Source organism: Metopolophium dirhodum, chromosome 4 (assembly GCF_019925205.1).
Source record: "Metopolophium dirhodum isolate CAU chromosome 4, ASM1992520v1, whole genome shotgun sequence".
In the NCBI taxonomy this organism is placed as follows: domain Eukaryota; kingdom Metazoa; phylum Arthropoda; class Insecta; order Hemiptera; family Aphididae; genus Metopolophium; species Metopolophium dirhodum.
Window position 1 is genome coordinate 21,790,879 of NC_083563.1, and position 16,761 is coordinate 21,807,639.

Below are 16,761 nucleotides of genomic sequence, written 5' to 3' on the forward strand. Positions count from 1 at the left end.
TAGTATTGTAGATCTCATAGAAGAATGGAAAGGGTATACACGAGTCCTCCGTGTCGTTTTGTTGTTAGGCACACTCCAGGTACTATTAGCTATATACAGTGTCATGACTAGCCTACTTTCTTTTGCCGCTGCCGCCGCGCCGTATTCACATCGGAAACCGACCAATAAACCCACATTCGATTTCGTTCATTCGACTTGTCGCCGGCAACGCACGCGCACGCTGCTGCACTTTATTATTTTTTATTATTATTTCTATCGTCATTATCATCGTCAGTGTCGATCATTCCCATCGCATTCCGCGTATTTATTGTACCGTTGTACGCAGTCCACGCGACAAACACCGCGGTCGACGGGTTTTCTTCTTTTTCTTGACGTTTTAACCTTTTCGTCTTGTCTTGCGTTCAGCTCAACCGAACCCTGTGGCAGTGCGCCGTTTGTACTTTTCGTCCGCCCCTTTACGTGGATTGATAATACATTATACATATTCAACGTTCGCGACGCCACTGCACTGCACTGTGATACACCTGCAGTGCTTCAACATTCTTTTTCAAGTAAGTCTAAAACTGACGTCTTATGTTTCTATCCAAAGGTAGGTACTGCAGATCTACTCCGTCTATACGCTAATAATTAACATTATAATAATATTGTCATTGACTCGTGCAGCTGTGTGTGGGTTTTTATTATCAAATTTTATATTGTAATGTAAGTATGTATATTTTTGGAACGGGTTAAATACCATGCATGCATAGTATTAAAAGTGAAAACTTATTTGTTAATCATTTTATTGTACCTATAGGGTTCAAGTGGATCAACACTTTCGCGCCCGAATTATATCCTCGAAAACTCGTGCCTGTTGTTAATTTGCTTCGTTATATCATTGAACATGCATTATACATATCGTTATACTTAAGGTAGTGACCAGACCAATACAGTTTCGTCGTTGTTTTATGCTACTCCATATGAGACTAACTATTTACATTAAGAAACAAAACATCAAACATAATATTATGACTGATCGTACATTTTCTAATTGAGGCACTCGTGAAGTAATCAATCATTTGGACTTTCTTAAGGTTTTCTCGGTGATGGTAGGCGCGGATTAATAATAAACAAATTAGTAATAACTGAAAGTTTTGCAACGGTTGTAACGGATTTTATGATATTTTGAAATTGGATAAATTGTTCTTTAAAATATATTCTTATTTCAAAATGTCAATACAATTTTTATTTTTTTCTCACATAAATTCCTAAACTAATACCAATATAATTACTTACTTGTTTTGAAATTTGAGTCCTAATTTATAATTAAGCTCTACAGTAATTATAAGCTAATAAATAAATAGGCTAAGTAAAATTTTTGTTTGTAAAAATGATCTTATCATTTTTTTTGATCGGCAACATTGGGTTTGGGTTCTTGAAGTTCAGAATTTAAAGCATTTTATTGAATATTTCGTTTGCAATCTTGTAGCAGAAGGAATCATAGAAATTAATACAAAAAATAACTAAACAAAAAAAAAAAACAATAAAATAAAAAACAACTATAAATCTTTATAAACTTAAATGTATATTATATATATTTAAAGACTTCCTCAAGTTAAAAACATTACAATTGCGTATTTATATAATATGATTCATCATTATTCAATCAGTGTTACATAATATTCTTATTAAAATGTAGAAACTATAACATGAATAAAAATAATGAAATTTATTATTATAGGCATTATTGGCAATATTGATCGTGACATAAACGAGTTATTTTCAAAATTGAATATTCCAGAGGGTAGGTACCTATTAAAAAAATATTTTTTTGTTAACTGCAAACGATTAGGTAAGTCTCTAGATCTAGATTCTAGTCTCTAGAACAATATTAATGCACTATACCTATTACCTACATAGTACTTATAGGCTATAGATTTATTACGAAATGTAAGAAATCACCGTACTGTATCGTGCGTAGGAATCACGGATTAAAAATAAAAAAATTACGTACCAGTAAGTGTACCACACATCTTCCTGATCAGAGATTACAGTTTGTTACATAAATGATAAATTAACCGTTTGTTTGGAATTTATATTACAATAAATAAGCTTCTTGACTTCTTGTGATAAAAAAATAATTTATAACAAATAACAATATAACTATAATTTTAGCGGTTGCTTAATATTATCAATAAATCCTCCTCTCAAAAAATGTTAGGTTTATACTTTATTTATATTATATATAACATTATATTATATGTTATATGTACATAATACTTAATAATAGACGTTAACGATTAGAAACACATGAATGTCCAAATAATTATCTATATAACATTATATTATTATGTAAACAGTATATATTATATACAACATAATATGTTGATAATACTATAATATATATTATAATATTATCCTATGATATAGATAAATACTGTGCTATATAATATATTATATTATTATATCAAGGGCGGCTAAAAGGTCGAATACGAACGATTTCAAAGTCGATCTCCTTTTGTTAATTTTTTTTTATATATTCAGAAGATAAGTCACAATTGCCGCGATAATTTTTATCTTAATATATGTTCTCGTTTCGTATGCCAAGCGGAAGATTTATAGAATTATTTACTACACTAAGTATATTCTATAAACCTTGTGTTAAACATTCATTCGATCATATTTTGTTATCAATTCATCAAGTAAATTATTATTATTATTATTATTTAATAGGTAAAGTCTACACTGTTAATTCTGGAAATTTTGTTTATAGTACCTAGGTATATATTTTAATTCATAAAAATAGGTATAATAATTTAATAAAATTATTATGATTGAGCAATAAAAAATATAACACATCATTTTTATAAATAATGTGAATTTAATATTATATGAAAAATATCTATATCTAATATATTTTATGTTATACCTATTAGTATATTACTTTTTATAGTATATGTTTGACTTTAAATTTCAAATAGGTATTTGGTTTTAATAATTTATTTTTCCAGTTAAATAATTTGAACGAAAATAATATATAATGTATAAGATATAGATAGGTAGTATGCATACATTATAATACAGTATAATTATTATTCGAATTTTGAATTAGGTAAGTAGAAAGTGTCTAACTTCTTGTGATGGAGAACAAGTTGTTAATCCAATAAATATTATATTAGAAATCAATAAATATGTAAACAAACAAAATAGTTTAAAATTTAAATTCTATACAAATATAAAAACAATTTTTAATTATCTAATCAAAAGCTTCCAAACTATATAAATGTGGTTTTTTGACGTTGACATGATACATTTGGGTTACCTATTCAAAAGATATTCATTAAAATTTAATTGGAAAATCAATATATTATTGGATTTTTGGTTTTTATTCAAGATCAATATATAGGGATGTTTTATTTTTTATATGTAACACATAGGTGGTAATATGTAATAGCTATTAAGTATGTAAGTTTGTTCTTTTAATTAAAATCACAGCTTCCCACCATAATTAATTATCTTCATTACCTAATCATTTAAATACTTTTTACGTGACTGCATAAATTATCTAATACCAGTGTACTTCGTTTCGTTCTAAGTAGTAAAGTGCTATTCTTCTTGAATCGGTAAAGTAAATATATTAAATTTAACCACTTGCATCTACCGACCACTTACTATTATATTTATTATTTAATATAATGTACTTTATAATTATTCGACAAAAATTAATATTATACTACTTATTTCGTGTCAGTCATCATTATCTCTAAACTGTTGAGCTTCTTATGAAAATATTTTCAGTTTAAACCTGTAGGCTGTGACTGATCAGATAATATGTCTGAGACAAAAACTATGCGTCGTTACAACTACTACTTGTAGGGAATTTAGGGCCTAGGAAGTAGGAAGGTACGGCACAGGCGTGGACTCCATAATTTATAAATAATAGTGAAGTATGGGCAGTATGGAATTTCATTAGAGTACCTATTAAAATATTGTTAAGCTTTAAGCTGTTATTTAATTTTAATGGATAGATACCTAAAGTAATTATATTTAAAAAAAAACTATTTGATTTTAGTTGTATTAGCGGAGATTGTGAGATTTGATACATTTTAGGGGTTGACAAACATCTAACAATATGTCAATATGTAAGCAAAATTAAAGTGTTAGTTAAGAATAAAAAGTAATGAAATGGGTAAATGATTTTTCGTTTAACTCATAGTATGTTTTTTAATAAAATTTTAACAATTTTTTGAATAAGTGAGAAATGAAATTATATATTTTAAATTTAATTTTGAACACGGCTTTTAATCATACACCTTGTGTATATAGACTTACGTATATATTCGATATTTCAACGTACTGTATAACCTACCGCTCACGTTTGTATTTGGAATTAACTATTATTATAATACCGGCAATATGTATTTTGCACGTTTCAACATTTGGATTAATATAAGGTTTGGATGTCCTACAAAAAAAAAAACAACTAAGTGTGAAATGTTATAAAAATAGCGCTAATCATATATTGTATTCCAGTCTTTAATTTAACAACGTGCACCCATGAATCTATAATTTCCGAGCCGGTTAACTATATTATACGAGCACCTCTGAACGTCGGGATTGTCTTGAACCTACCTCCGACGAAATTGCTACATTATTTTAACGTTGATTCATGTAGAGTGTTAAGTACATGTGTAGAATTTCTGCGGTGAAAGCTTAACGAGATCAAATAGTTACTTAAAAATGACTTGCTTTGTACCTATCCATATGTATGAAAATATATTGACACAGCAACCAAAATGTTATTTAACGAGACATTAACATGTTTATTATATCGCATCGTGGGTAATTAATCGAAAATGCGAGGTTTTCGTGGATCCCTTGACACGAATATTGGAAGCATACCTACATTTTGTCGTTATGGTCACATCGTCAAATTAGGCACCAATTTACGTGACCAGGATGTTCGCTAAATAATATTCAATCCGCATCGGATATAGAACAAGGTGAAAATTATTGTCACTTTAGAAAATCACTGAAATTCGCCGATTGGCATTTCAATCAATGCGAGTGTGAGTGTGTGTTTAGTGCGCAAGATGAATAATGCCTACCTACTATTAATACACGATGCACGTGATTTTTATTTTTAATTTTATTTTTAAGTGAAACCACTTTTCTTCTGTCGTTTTTCGTTGTATTTATGTTACGGTTTAGAAATACGTCAACGGCGCTGTGTACATTTTAAATCGTGCTCATATCCTATACCATTTGAAGGATTTACTTTTGTTATTGTAGATAGTGTCAATGAACAAAACTTTAGTTGGTACCTACCTAACCATTGTACTCTGTTAAATATATTTGATGAAAAAAAAATTTTACAAATCAAAAATTCGATGATATTTTTTCTGAAATGTTATGATTTCATTCTAGTTGTGTATCTCAAGTGTTTGAATAAAATATTTGAGGCATTAGGTACCTACCTAAATTGTAATAGTTGTATATTATTATCGTCCAGTCACTGTCAGTATGTGTAGTACCTACTTATAATAGACAATCGTTATAACGTTTAAGTACTGCATGTACTAATATGTAATAAATTATACATTAATCTTTTACAGTGTATTGTCATTCGTCACAAAAAAAAGGCGTTCGAATTTAGCTCGTTTTCGGATTTATTTTTGACCACGACGTGGAACACATACAGATATATAGGTACTTATTGTATTATAATTATATTACTGACTTACTGTAGACTGTAGTGAGTATCCAACCGTTTTCAATAATATACACTTGCATGCTGTACATAATATACTTCTGTCAAACTGCGTCATGCGCAGTTGTGAATTGTTGTAATAATAATAAACGTTTGTAATGAATAGGCATGTATTATTCTACGTTACAAAATTGTACCGCGGGAGGCGAAAAAAACCGATGTAAACATTACGGCGCGAGAGTTTTTTTTTCGAACATTGGAAGGTCAATGTCGCAGCGATTGGCGAGTGAAAGTGTACATAACCTTCACTCCGGTGCTAAATATATATATATATCATCTTATATGTATGATATATACATATGTATGTGATGTGTGTGCGTACTCAGACGACACGAGGTGCTCGTGTTTAACAGTGTAAACACGCACATGGCGTACCGCTGGAATTTCAATCGAGTAGCGATATCACTTTATTTTAAATTAATAATTATATATTATATATGTATTGGTACGTGCAGATATACCCACCTAAAACGTGTTCGGAGTGTTCCCCGCCGCATGATATTGCGGATTTAGAAAATCACGTCTCGCCGAGGTCTTTTTTTTCGTATACGAATCGTGGCCCGAGTATTTTTAAATTTACCTTCGCATTTTTACCGACCCTGCAAGTTCGTTATACATTTATACAGTTGTCAGTAATCGATTTATAAATTGATAAAATATAAATATGAAATATTTTAGTTTATAATGTTTTAGTTATCTTAACTATTATGAAGAGATTTTTAGCCATATATAGATATAAATCAACGTGTTCGATATCAAATCAACCGATTAACATAATATGAGGACGCTTGCCATGAACGTGTTTTCGTCTTAGAAACTTACGGCATCACACATTTCTGGTCGTCCGAATCGATAATGTGTACCTACTGCGTGTTGTTATTATTATTATTATTATTTGCATATGACATATTCGACTTTAGATAACGTGGGAAATGTTATAGATAAAGTTAGTAAAATTAAAACAAATAAATAAATATGATACTAAAACAAGTAATAAAATATATAAAATGTTAGTATGGTAGGTTATAGTAGGTATAGTAAATTATAATAACATCAACAACACTGCGTGTTGTTAACTTGAATTAAAGAGTGAATTGATCTACTATAAAAGTTAAGGGTAAGAACGTTATCTTACTGCTAGCGTTGGTTTTTTTTTCAATATCAGACGCTTAAGTACAGTTAATGTTCTTACCCTTAAGTATGGTAATAGGTCAATTCACTCTATAATATTGAAGTTTAAAACAAACAAGTAACAACACACAATCGATTCTGATGAACACAAATTTGCTATTGCCTATTCCGTATACACCTGTAAGATGGAGGAACACATGTATGAGTAGCGTCCTCTTAATATTAAAGTATTAAACTAATTTAAGTGATAGAAGTATAAAAATTAAATAATTGTATATTTTAAGTACCTACCTAGGGAATAACGTTTTCATTTATACTCAGTCAACGCGTGATACTAACATAATAGGGAGGTGTATTGAGTTTATAAAAGTGTACGTTTGAATTTTTGTCTCTTGTATACCCCACTGATATCATCAGAAGGTAAGACTTTAAAATGCATTTTTATGATTACTGTTGCCATTATATTATTGTCGACAAATTACATTTATAAACTTAAAATAAAATATTTTCAGATAAACATTTAATTACAAATATATAAATATTAAATAGGCATGTAGGTAAATATTAAAATATATGTCAAATACTTTCCAATATCTACTTATACTTGTCCACGAAAGCTGTTCAATAGACAAATCTCCATAAAATATAAGCATAGGTACTTGGCATAAAAATATACTTAGGTTTTTTATTTTTATTTTTCATGTTTAAATAATATATATTAAAATCATAAAATTAGTATACTCGAACACATAATAAGTAGGTATGCTTGTAAATAACCATAGTATATAACTTATAATATTCTTGTGCAGTTGCACGCGATTAATGCGCAGCTTCCTTGACGTCATTGTTACGGACGTTACGGTACTCCTCGGTACACTCTTATCACTGTCGCGGCAGTCGCGCCACACGTCCGTCCTCGGGAAAAGTCACACGACGATGTGCACAATATTGTTCGTAAAATACCTACGAATAATACGCGTTGTTGCTCCATCGCATTGTTATCGTGATCACGGTCCGTCGATCATCAGTTCGCTATTGTGCGTTTCACGCGGTTTTGATAGATCTAATTGCCGCGTAAACAAACACGCGCGTCTAGATCGTAAGTACGATATTATTATTATGCCATAAGTCAGCGTTAACATTAGGCACTAAGACAATTAAACGTTAATCTTCGTCTCCACGTGTGCACGGCGATGATGATAATAATGTTATATGTGCACCCATCGTATCGGAGCGCCGGATGTCCATGCAAGGCCGCGGCGCGTGTTAGCGGTTTTCTTGTTCGCTCTTCGATCGTTCTATGCTCGGCCGAGATATATTATTGTTTATTATGCTTGTTCATATTTAATACATTTAGTTTATTGCGTCTTTAACGAAACCAAGAGTAAATATTATACTAATTATCCAATTACTAGTGAGTCTTTGACGATCGGAAGATTTTAGTCAATGTACTCATAGACCATGGCAGACGTAGGTGGTAGGTACTTAATTATACACAGCTGAGATCAAAGAGATATATTTAGAAATTTAAAAAATAAATAAATTGTATAGTCGGCACGTCAGTAGTAGTAGTAATATTTAGTAGGCATATAGATACTAATGTACTATATATTATATATTATATATTATATCTATTTATATCTACACGTCTATACAATTCATGACTACCTCCTATAATATAATATATGTACTAAAGTACTACAAAAATTGGTGATTTGTGTTATATTTTAAATTTTAATTAATTAGTAGGCTACAATAAATAATGAGAATTCCAAGAAAAAAAATTAAAAACAATAGATTTAAGTACAAGTATTTACATATTAAAGTAAATTAAGCATAATAAATGTACACTAGGTAGGGTAGGGACCCACTATTCCGGTGTTGGTGAATTTTTTCACATTTTCTTGCGGTAATCATTTCGTGCTTGTCAGTTTGGCGGTATTCAATGAATTATTGTAAAAAATCATAATATTATGTAGTATTATATATATAGAATATATAATAGTATTGAATAAGCAATTTCCATTGACGTTTGTATGGCAACGTATATGTATACAATTTGAGCTCATATAAAGGTGCGTATTAAATAATATTATTGTCACCCGTAATGGGTTATTAATAATAAAAAAAAACAAATGCGAAATTACCAATAAATGTGAATTTTACATGTTTTATTGTGTCATACACTTTCCTTTTTTTTACGATCGTACGTGGAACGTTTTGACTAGATGAATGTAAAATGACACATTCTACTGTTAAGTAAAAAGACAAAAGAACAGGAAATGAAATTTTGTTTTTTGTTGACGGAAAAACGTTGATATAAATTAGAATTATTTAGAAACACTGTCAAAATGGACACTAATACTGGGCAGACTATTAAAGTTGTAAACACCGATAAACAATAAAACGGATAATATGTTTATTGTTTATATAGATATACGATATAATGGATAGCGATGAAAAAATATTTATTTGCCTCGCCAGAAAATCAGAACATAAAAATGAAATACGCCTATTGTTTTTATATATAAGGATAATAATCAATATAATATAATAATAAACTAAAATCAAAAAATAAGCATGCCAGTGTTCTTCTTTGAAAAATTATCTACAAAATTTAAAAGCCACTTGTATAATATGGAGTTAGTAATCTTGGAGATTATTCGGGGCAAACATTGATGATTTTAGATTTATATTATGTATTATTTATTTATTTATTTATTTATTAACATGAACTACCTCAAAGGGCGAAAGTACAGATAATAATAGTTTTGTTTTTTTCCAAACAAAATTATTATAAGTTACCAAATAATATACAAATTAATTAAAAAGCTTAAAACTATTAATTTTTAGTCCAGAACATGTATTAAAACAAATCATTATCTACAATAATATTACCTGATTTAGGATGGCGGCATATCAGAAATATTATTGTATGATAGAAGATCACTTGCAATGTTTATAAGTTACAACTTATACATTTAAAACTCAATGATAATTTACTGAATTAAAAAAATACTTGAATTCGGAAAATAGAATTGTTTGTTCAAAAACATATAGGTAATACAACTATGATGGTACAATAATATGTTATATGTTAGTACTTAGTTGCATTTTTTGAGGAAAATACTGTATATTTCCAATTTTAAAAAATCCGATAACCATGTGATTTCTAATCATAAAATATAAAACAGAAAACTATAAACTATAAAATGTAACTCACTTTATAGTAATTAGTAACTGTTTGAAATTTGAAACAAACTGTTTGAATTTTGGTGTTGTAGTATTATGTTCTTGTCTAATGTAAAATATAATATATTTGTCAAATGAGTTCGGAATTGTTGGTTTCTAAAATTAAAGTGGATTTGTTGGAGTATATTAAATTATTGAACAAACAACTAAATAAATACGTAATATAATGTTTTATTGTGAGCTCCCTATTAAACATAGAGTATGCAACTAATAATACATACCTGTTAACAAATCGGTGCTATAATTTCTACTAGTTAAACATTAAAATATAAGTAGGTACAGTACTACAACTGTTGAGTTGTTTTGATACCTAGGTATGTTAGAAAGGTACGTTTGCACTCTAGTAGAAAATACCGTTTTAGTTTATGAGTAAGTTCCTACCTCGTAGTATAGTTAATAGTTATAAGTTATAAGTTGTAACTGTTTAAATATTTAAAACTATAATAATATATCTCTAATTATTTTAGATATTTTTTCTATATGGGTATTTTTTATTTAAGACACTTCCCCGCCTGAAAAAAACTAAAATATATTTAAAAAAACATTGTTATTTGTTAATGTATATTTTAAAAAAATATTTATTTTTTTTGATGATATCTTATTAATTTTGTGATTTTAGGAACATAACATCTGACTAACCACACTCATTAACTTATTAGTAAATATTATTCTTTAACCGCTCGATTTTTCTACTTACTCTGTTGTTATTCCAGTACCATAATATAATATGTTGTATTAACTAGAATATTTAACAGTTTAAATTATTCAATTCATAATTTATAATTTTAAAAAAAGTATAATAAACTAATTAATAGATACTAAACGATGTGATGTAATGAATAGAAAGTAAATACATTTAGGAACTCCAATGAATTTTAATTCATACATCCGTACAGCTATTGACTTATGAAATTGAATTAATTATGCTTAAAATATTAATAATTACACGATCTTAATTTTAAACTACGTATTTACGCTGTGAAGGTAAATTTATATAAATGTTTTTTATATGATTTTTGTATGTATTTCAGGAGTAAATGGGTTTTACGACTGAACAATGAGTGTAAGAACATCTGCTTGTTTGATTTCTTTGAGTATCCTTTTAGGTAAATATTAGTTTTTTTTTAAAACTATTTAATTATTTATGAGTATATTATAATTCATAACTATTATATTATATATATATATATTATACAGCGTTAATAATACTCATTGTTTCTTTCAGGATTCATTTTGTTCGTTAAAGGTGAACATTTCTATTTACCCAAGGAAAATAATGTAAGTAAATTATTTAATTGTATTAAAAATAATTGTCCGTTTTCATGTTTCACATATTTATTGATTGTTTAGGATTTCTCTAATGATTTGCAAGACGACTGGGTACCTGTATCTGGTATCGATAAAAGGTCAACTAGAGTCAACAATGGATTTTCACAGGTAGTGCACATAACGCCACCCGTCCGGTATACCAACCGACCACTCAACTTACAACCAGCGGCTTCTAACAAAATTGAAGTGTTCGCTCAACCACCACCCACTATATTAGGTTCTTTTAGTGAATTCGGTCATGCAACTATCGAAGCACGAGAGCCAGCACACACTTTAAATTTCAGGCCTAGCTACAACTTTGACAGACATTACGAAGAGACTAACGACCGACGTTTTCAACAGAATGATTACAATGAACCAGAAGACCAAAAGCCTCCCGCAATCGTAGTTTTCAACGCTCAACAACGTCACCCTCAAAATTATCAAAAACCACCACCACCACAACCACCTCCACAATTTTACCAAAACTTCCAATTCCATAACATAAACAACAACCCCAACAATTACAACAACAACCCCAACAATCACAACAACAACAACAATAACAACCATAACAACCATAAGAGCTTTGGGTTCAAAGAGCCACCAATCGTACAAGACCCCCCTAAAAAACTGACACCATATTATGTGCCCAATGATCATATTTTCCCGAGACCACAGGGTAATAACAAACAAGTTTACGCGGAACAACGGCCAAAACCTTATTTAGTGAGCCCCTCAGATCCAATACAACAACAGCCACAGCAAAATAAGCAACAACACCAACACCAACACCAACACCACCACCACCACCACAACCAACAACAACAACAACAACTAAAACAACAGCAGGAACAGCAGCAGCAGTACAAATCGTCTACAGAAGGTGAACCATCGGCGTACTTCCAAAAGTATCCAGGTCACGTCGAAAACCAAAACTTGTACCCTCAGATCTCGAATTTCGCACGACCGTTTGAACAGACGAACGGAGATCAAAACGTATTTATAAAACCCAATCAGTATGTGCACAACCTGAACGTAGGCACAGAAGTGCGGTTCGGCCAGGAGCACGGCAGCCAACCGACCCGTCCGGTGACCGTGGACTTGTCGACCGCGTTTACGCACCCAGCGACCCGGCCATTCAGCAAATACCAGACACCGACACCCAAAAACGAAGAGCTTTATCGGATATTCCCGGTGAAGGAAGTCAACGCGCTGCCCGCCTTTCTGCCTACTCCGGTTACGCTGGGCCACCAGCAACCCTTGGACGGACGTCCGAAGGCGCCGTACTTCAAGGACGCCACGGTGGGTGGTTCGTCAGAGTACGACGCTCGTGAGGAACAGGACGAGAACGAGTCCAGCGAGCAGTATGACATATTGAAAAGTCCTACCAAACCGATGTTAACTTCGACCTCGACCACAACTACGACTACGACCACGGTCGCGCCCAAGACAACGCGTAAGCGAAAACCAACCACGACGACGACTACCACCACGACCACTGCCGTGCCGGACGACTACGATGAGTATGCAGTGCCTAATCGTCAACAGTTACAGTTACAAGAACACCAACAGGACTACCGACCACGACAGCAATACCAACAACACCAGGATTACGAAACGGTGATTGTCCCCACGACTGAAGCGTCGACGACCTACGCGCCGGTCAGAGAAGAACGACCGGTCCTGGTTTCGGTGAACAAGTTTAAGAAAAAGAAACCTTTGCCGTCATCCAGGCCCAAAGAACCATACCCGGCAGTCGAATACGAAAACGTGCCTGAACGAGTGACGTTGGCGCCGACCACCACTACCACAACCGCAGCGACCACGACCGCGGCTACCACGACGACCACGACCGCATCTCAGCCGAGTGCTTCAGATGCTGCAGCGGCGGACGCGCGGGCAAAGATAAAATCTAAGTACGGAAACGGTACACGACCGCGATTCAGTATCAAAGACTATAAAACCTCGACCACTACAACGAGCACCACCGCACCCAATACGGAGAAAGCGTCGTTTACAGTAGGACGGAGAACGACGACCACCGCGAGTCCCGCACCCACGGATCCGGAAACCGTTGAACAGTCCGGCAACACGACGGCCCGGAAGTCGTACAAACCGCGGGCCCGGCCCAACCGGTACAAGGCTGGTACCTCGACAACAACAACCACGGACGAACCGCAACAACAACAGCAACAGGACACCACCACGGAACGTGCGTACCGGAGCAAGTACAAGCCTGGCAAGTACTACAACAGGCTGAGGACGAGCACTGACTCAGCGGTGGCGGTGGTGGACGAGGGCAGCGAACCGGTAGCCGCCACGGAGCCGACCAGACCGGCAGTGTACTCGGCCAAACGGCGGACGGTGCCGACCATCAGGACAGCCGCGGTGCAGCCAGCCACGGTCACAGCGGCCGAAGAGCACAACGGGCTCAGGAGGAGCTCTTCCGCGTCGCCACTCGACGAGAACACTTCTGAGGCGATGGACGCCGCGTCTTCCGAAGACGTAGACTACGTCGCAACCACGGTCGCGGTAACTCCGGCGGCACCGAGGCACAAGTACCACACCTCGTATTCGGCCGACAGACCGCTGTTGCCCATCGAGTCGTTCTTCCAGTCGTCAATGGCTAGTAAACGGCACCACAACGAACAGCGATGATCGCCGGTGCTATATAGCAGCTGCTCAACACATAATAATATTATAATAATGATAACCTTATTATTAGAACCGTATCGCCACAGGTGCTCACGACAAACAGCCGAGAAATATCCGACCACGCGACGCAGAATGGTCGTTACGCATTATAATACGTACGCTTCGACCCTCAGTCCTACATATATTATTATAATATAATAATATATATTATTTATATTCAATAGTGATCGAAAATATACTTTTGTAGTACAAAAAATATGATCATATCGATGTCAATATAGATTTTCATAACTAGGTATTCACCCCTGTGCTTGTTTCGTGCTAATGGTTTTCATTAATTACTTATAAATTGTTCGTCGAAACGAGCGTGTATTGGATGATCGGATATTTCTAGGCTTTTGTGTAATTCAATACCATAATTGTAATTATCTTTATTGCGTTACAACGTCGTCGTTAAGCTATATATTATATTTTGTACTACGACATAATAATATATAGGTACACTTCTATACTCATATGTATAGAAGTATTATAGTCTCATTGTTGACCACTCTCCCCTATTTAAATTATATCTAATTAATATTTCGTTGTGACATTATTATTGTAGTACGTAGTTTATTTTTTTAGAACTGTACATAAAAAATAATATTTATAGTTTTTAACACATAGTGTTGTATTTAATTATTTTTATTGTGTATCTATTTACACTTATTTATTTGAATAATAAAAACATATTACAATCATTAATCGCAAGTTCAGCCTAGATTATGATACGTCCAATAGATACTATATATAATAGACAGAGACATAATCAGATATTTTGCGCCCTGGTGCCCCCACCCATAAAATTATAATTTTTTTTTTATAATAATAAATTAAAGATAAACACATTTAATACATTTTTATCTTTATTTATCTGTCACATTAGTTTTTTATGACCGTTTCTCTAGAGCTAAATTCATTGACTATGTCTTCATATTTTAAACTTGTATTGTCTGATTTAATATTTTATATCATTAGCAAGCTGTTCAGCCGTTCATCTGTCATTCTCGACCGCAAATAACATTTTATTCGTTTTAATGCAGTAAAGCTTACTGAGTGAACGATAGTAAAAATCACTTTGAAGAACAATTTGATAATAAATAGATACATTTTCAATGCAATGTTTATATAAGGGTACATCGTATATGTGTCTTTAAATCCTTCGTTTTTAAGTTTCAGACACATATCCATAACTTATAGGTACTCATAATTTATTGCTCTTTAGTCTTTAGCTAAAGTAACGAAATGTCTAAATGGCTATAATAAATTATATGCATACGTTTGGAAATGAAATATCCAGATCCATTGAATATTAATTTTTTAACCGTATTTGTTTTTATTAAAGAAGAATGAAAAGTTCTCATTTACCAGGTCATATTATGCAATTTGTATTTTTATCATCACAGTCGTTATGGAATCCAATATAAGTGTTAATTTTAAATGATTTTTAGAACTCAAATAAACTTCTCCAATTTTGAATTTTTTCTTTCGTCTTTTAGTTTTGTATTCAATTATCCAGATTTTGTTATTCCAATTTGTTCATGGTGATTAAACATTCTCTAAGATCATTGATGTACTGGATTAGAGAGTTATACTTATACATTTATATTCCAATTTCTAAATCAACTTTTTAAAGTATTCTATTTGATTTATTATAGCGTTACGACTCATCTCTCCAAACTGTAATTAATATTCCTATTCCTAAATGATTTACTTTATTATTAGTTAACAGAAGATTGAACATGTAAAATAATACCTCTCTTAAAAAAATTACGCTCGGGGTGATCAAGGCCTCTAGCCGTCCTCCTTTAAATATGTTACTGACAATAAAGTATTGAAATAATAATGTCAAAATTAAATGCTTTAAGTATTAAGTACATCGTACATACATAATGTTATAGTAAATTAATTAGTGACAATATATATTATTTAAATTTATTAAAATGTCCAAAATTATTTATATGCTTAAACTATTGCTTTTTCGTACGTAATTATTTTACATTTCTATTGTATGTATATTTTATTTTTTTTTTGTTAAACAACATATTTTATACTCAAACTAAAACACAATAATGTTGTACAGGAAATGCGTAATTCTAATAAAAACTATAATTCAAATTTGAAATATGTTTCGTCAAAAGTAGAAATCTTTGATGACCAGCTAAACATGTTAATTATATTAAATACCTACCTATTATATAAAATATTAATATATATTATGTATAGATTATAGTTAAAATATTTATTTATATTTTTTATTATAAAAATAATATACTAAACATTTCAGACAATTGTATTACTTATTAGTTATTAGTATTATTATTATATGTTCATCAGTTTAGTTTACCTCGTTATTAAAAATTTGATATATGAATCAGTCGCTGACTAAAAAAAAAAAAATTAATTATTAAAATAAATCTTAACTCTGAACAATTTCGCAGTACAATGGTACACATAATATGTACATTGTACAATTAAACCGTAGTGTTTTCTTTTACAATATTTTGTATGTTAAGGTGAAATAATTTGGCGATCATTCAAAACAAAATATGTATAAAGTACCTATAATTTGAAAAATATAATAAAAAATAAATAATATTAGTGTAGGTAGGTACCTACTA

General features: G+C 31.8%; 1 protein-coding gene across 2 annotated transcripts; it reads left to right on the plus strand.

Annotated features, from left to right (window-relative positions):
* The first annotated feature begins 159 nt into the window (after positions 1–159).
* Positions 160–16,436, plus strand: LOC132942879 (mucin-2-like). 2 transcript variants are annotated; one of them, XM_061011571.1, is made up of 5 exons: positions 160–551; positions 5,595–5,688; positions 11,164–11,238; positions 11,358–11,410; positions 11,483–16,436. In XM_061011571.1, the coding sequence occupies exons 3-5, from the start codon at positions 11,190–11,192 to the stop codon at positions 14,099–14,101; spliced, it is 2,721 nt and encodes a 906-aa protein (XP_060867554.1). In that variant the 5' UTR covers positions 160–551; positions 5,595–5,688; positions 11,164–11,189; the 3' UTR covers positions 14,102–16,436. The 2 variants fall into 2 exon arrangements, with proteins under 2 accessions (XP_060867554.1, XP_060867553.1); XM_061011570.1 differs by lacking the exon at positions 5,595–5,688 and having other exon boundaries at positions 161–551.
* The last annotated feature ends 325 nt before the right edge of the window (positions 16,437–16,761 follow it).

Bases quoted from the DNA above. Each gene is read 5' to 3' on its own strand.
- LOC132942879 (XM_061011571.1), top strand. From the start codon at position 11,190: ATGAGTGTAAGAACATCTGCTTGTTTGATTTCTTTGAGTATCCTTTTA. The intron at 11,239-11,357 runs GTAAATATTAGT...TGTTTCTTTCAG, and splicing joins TTCTTTGAGTATCCTTTTAG to GATTCATTTTGTTCGTTAAA. The intron at 11,411-11,482 runs GTAAGTAAATTA...TTGATTGTTTAG, and splicing joins ATTTACCCAAGGAAAATAAT to GATTTCTCTAATGATTTGCA.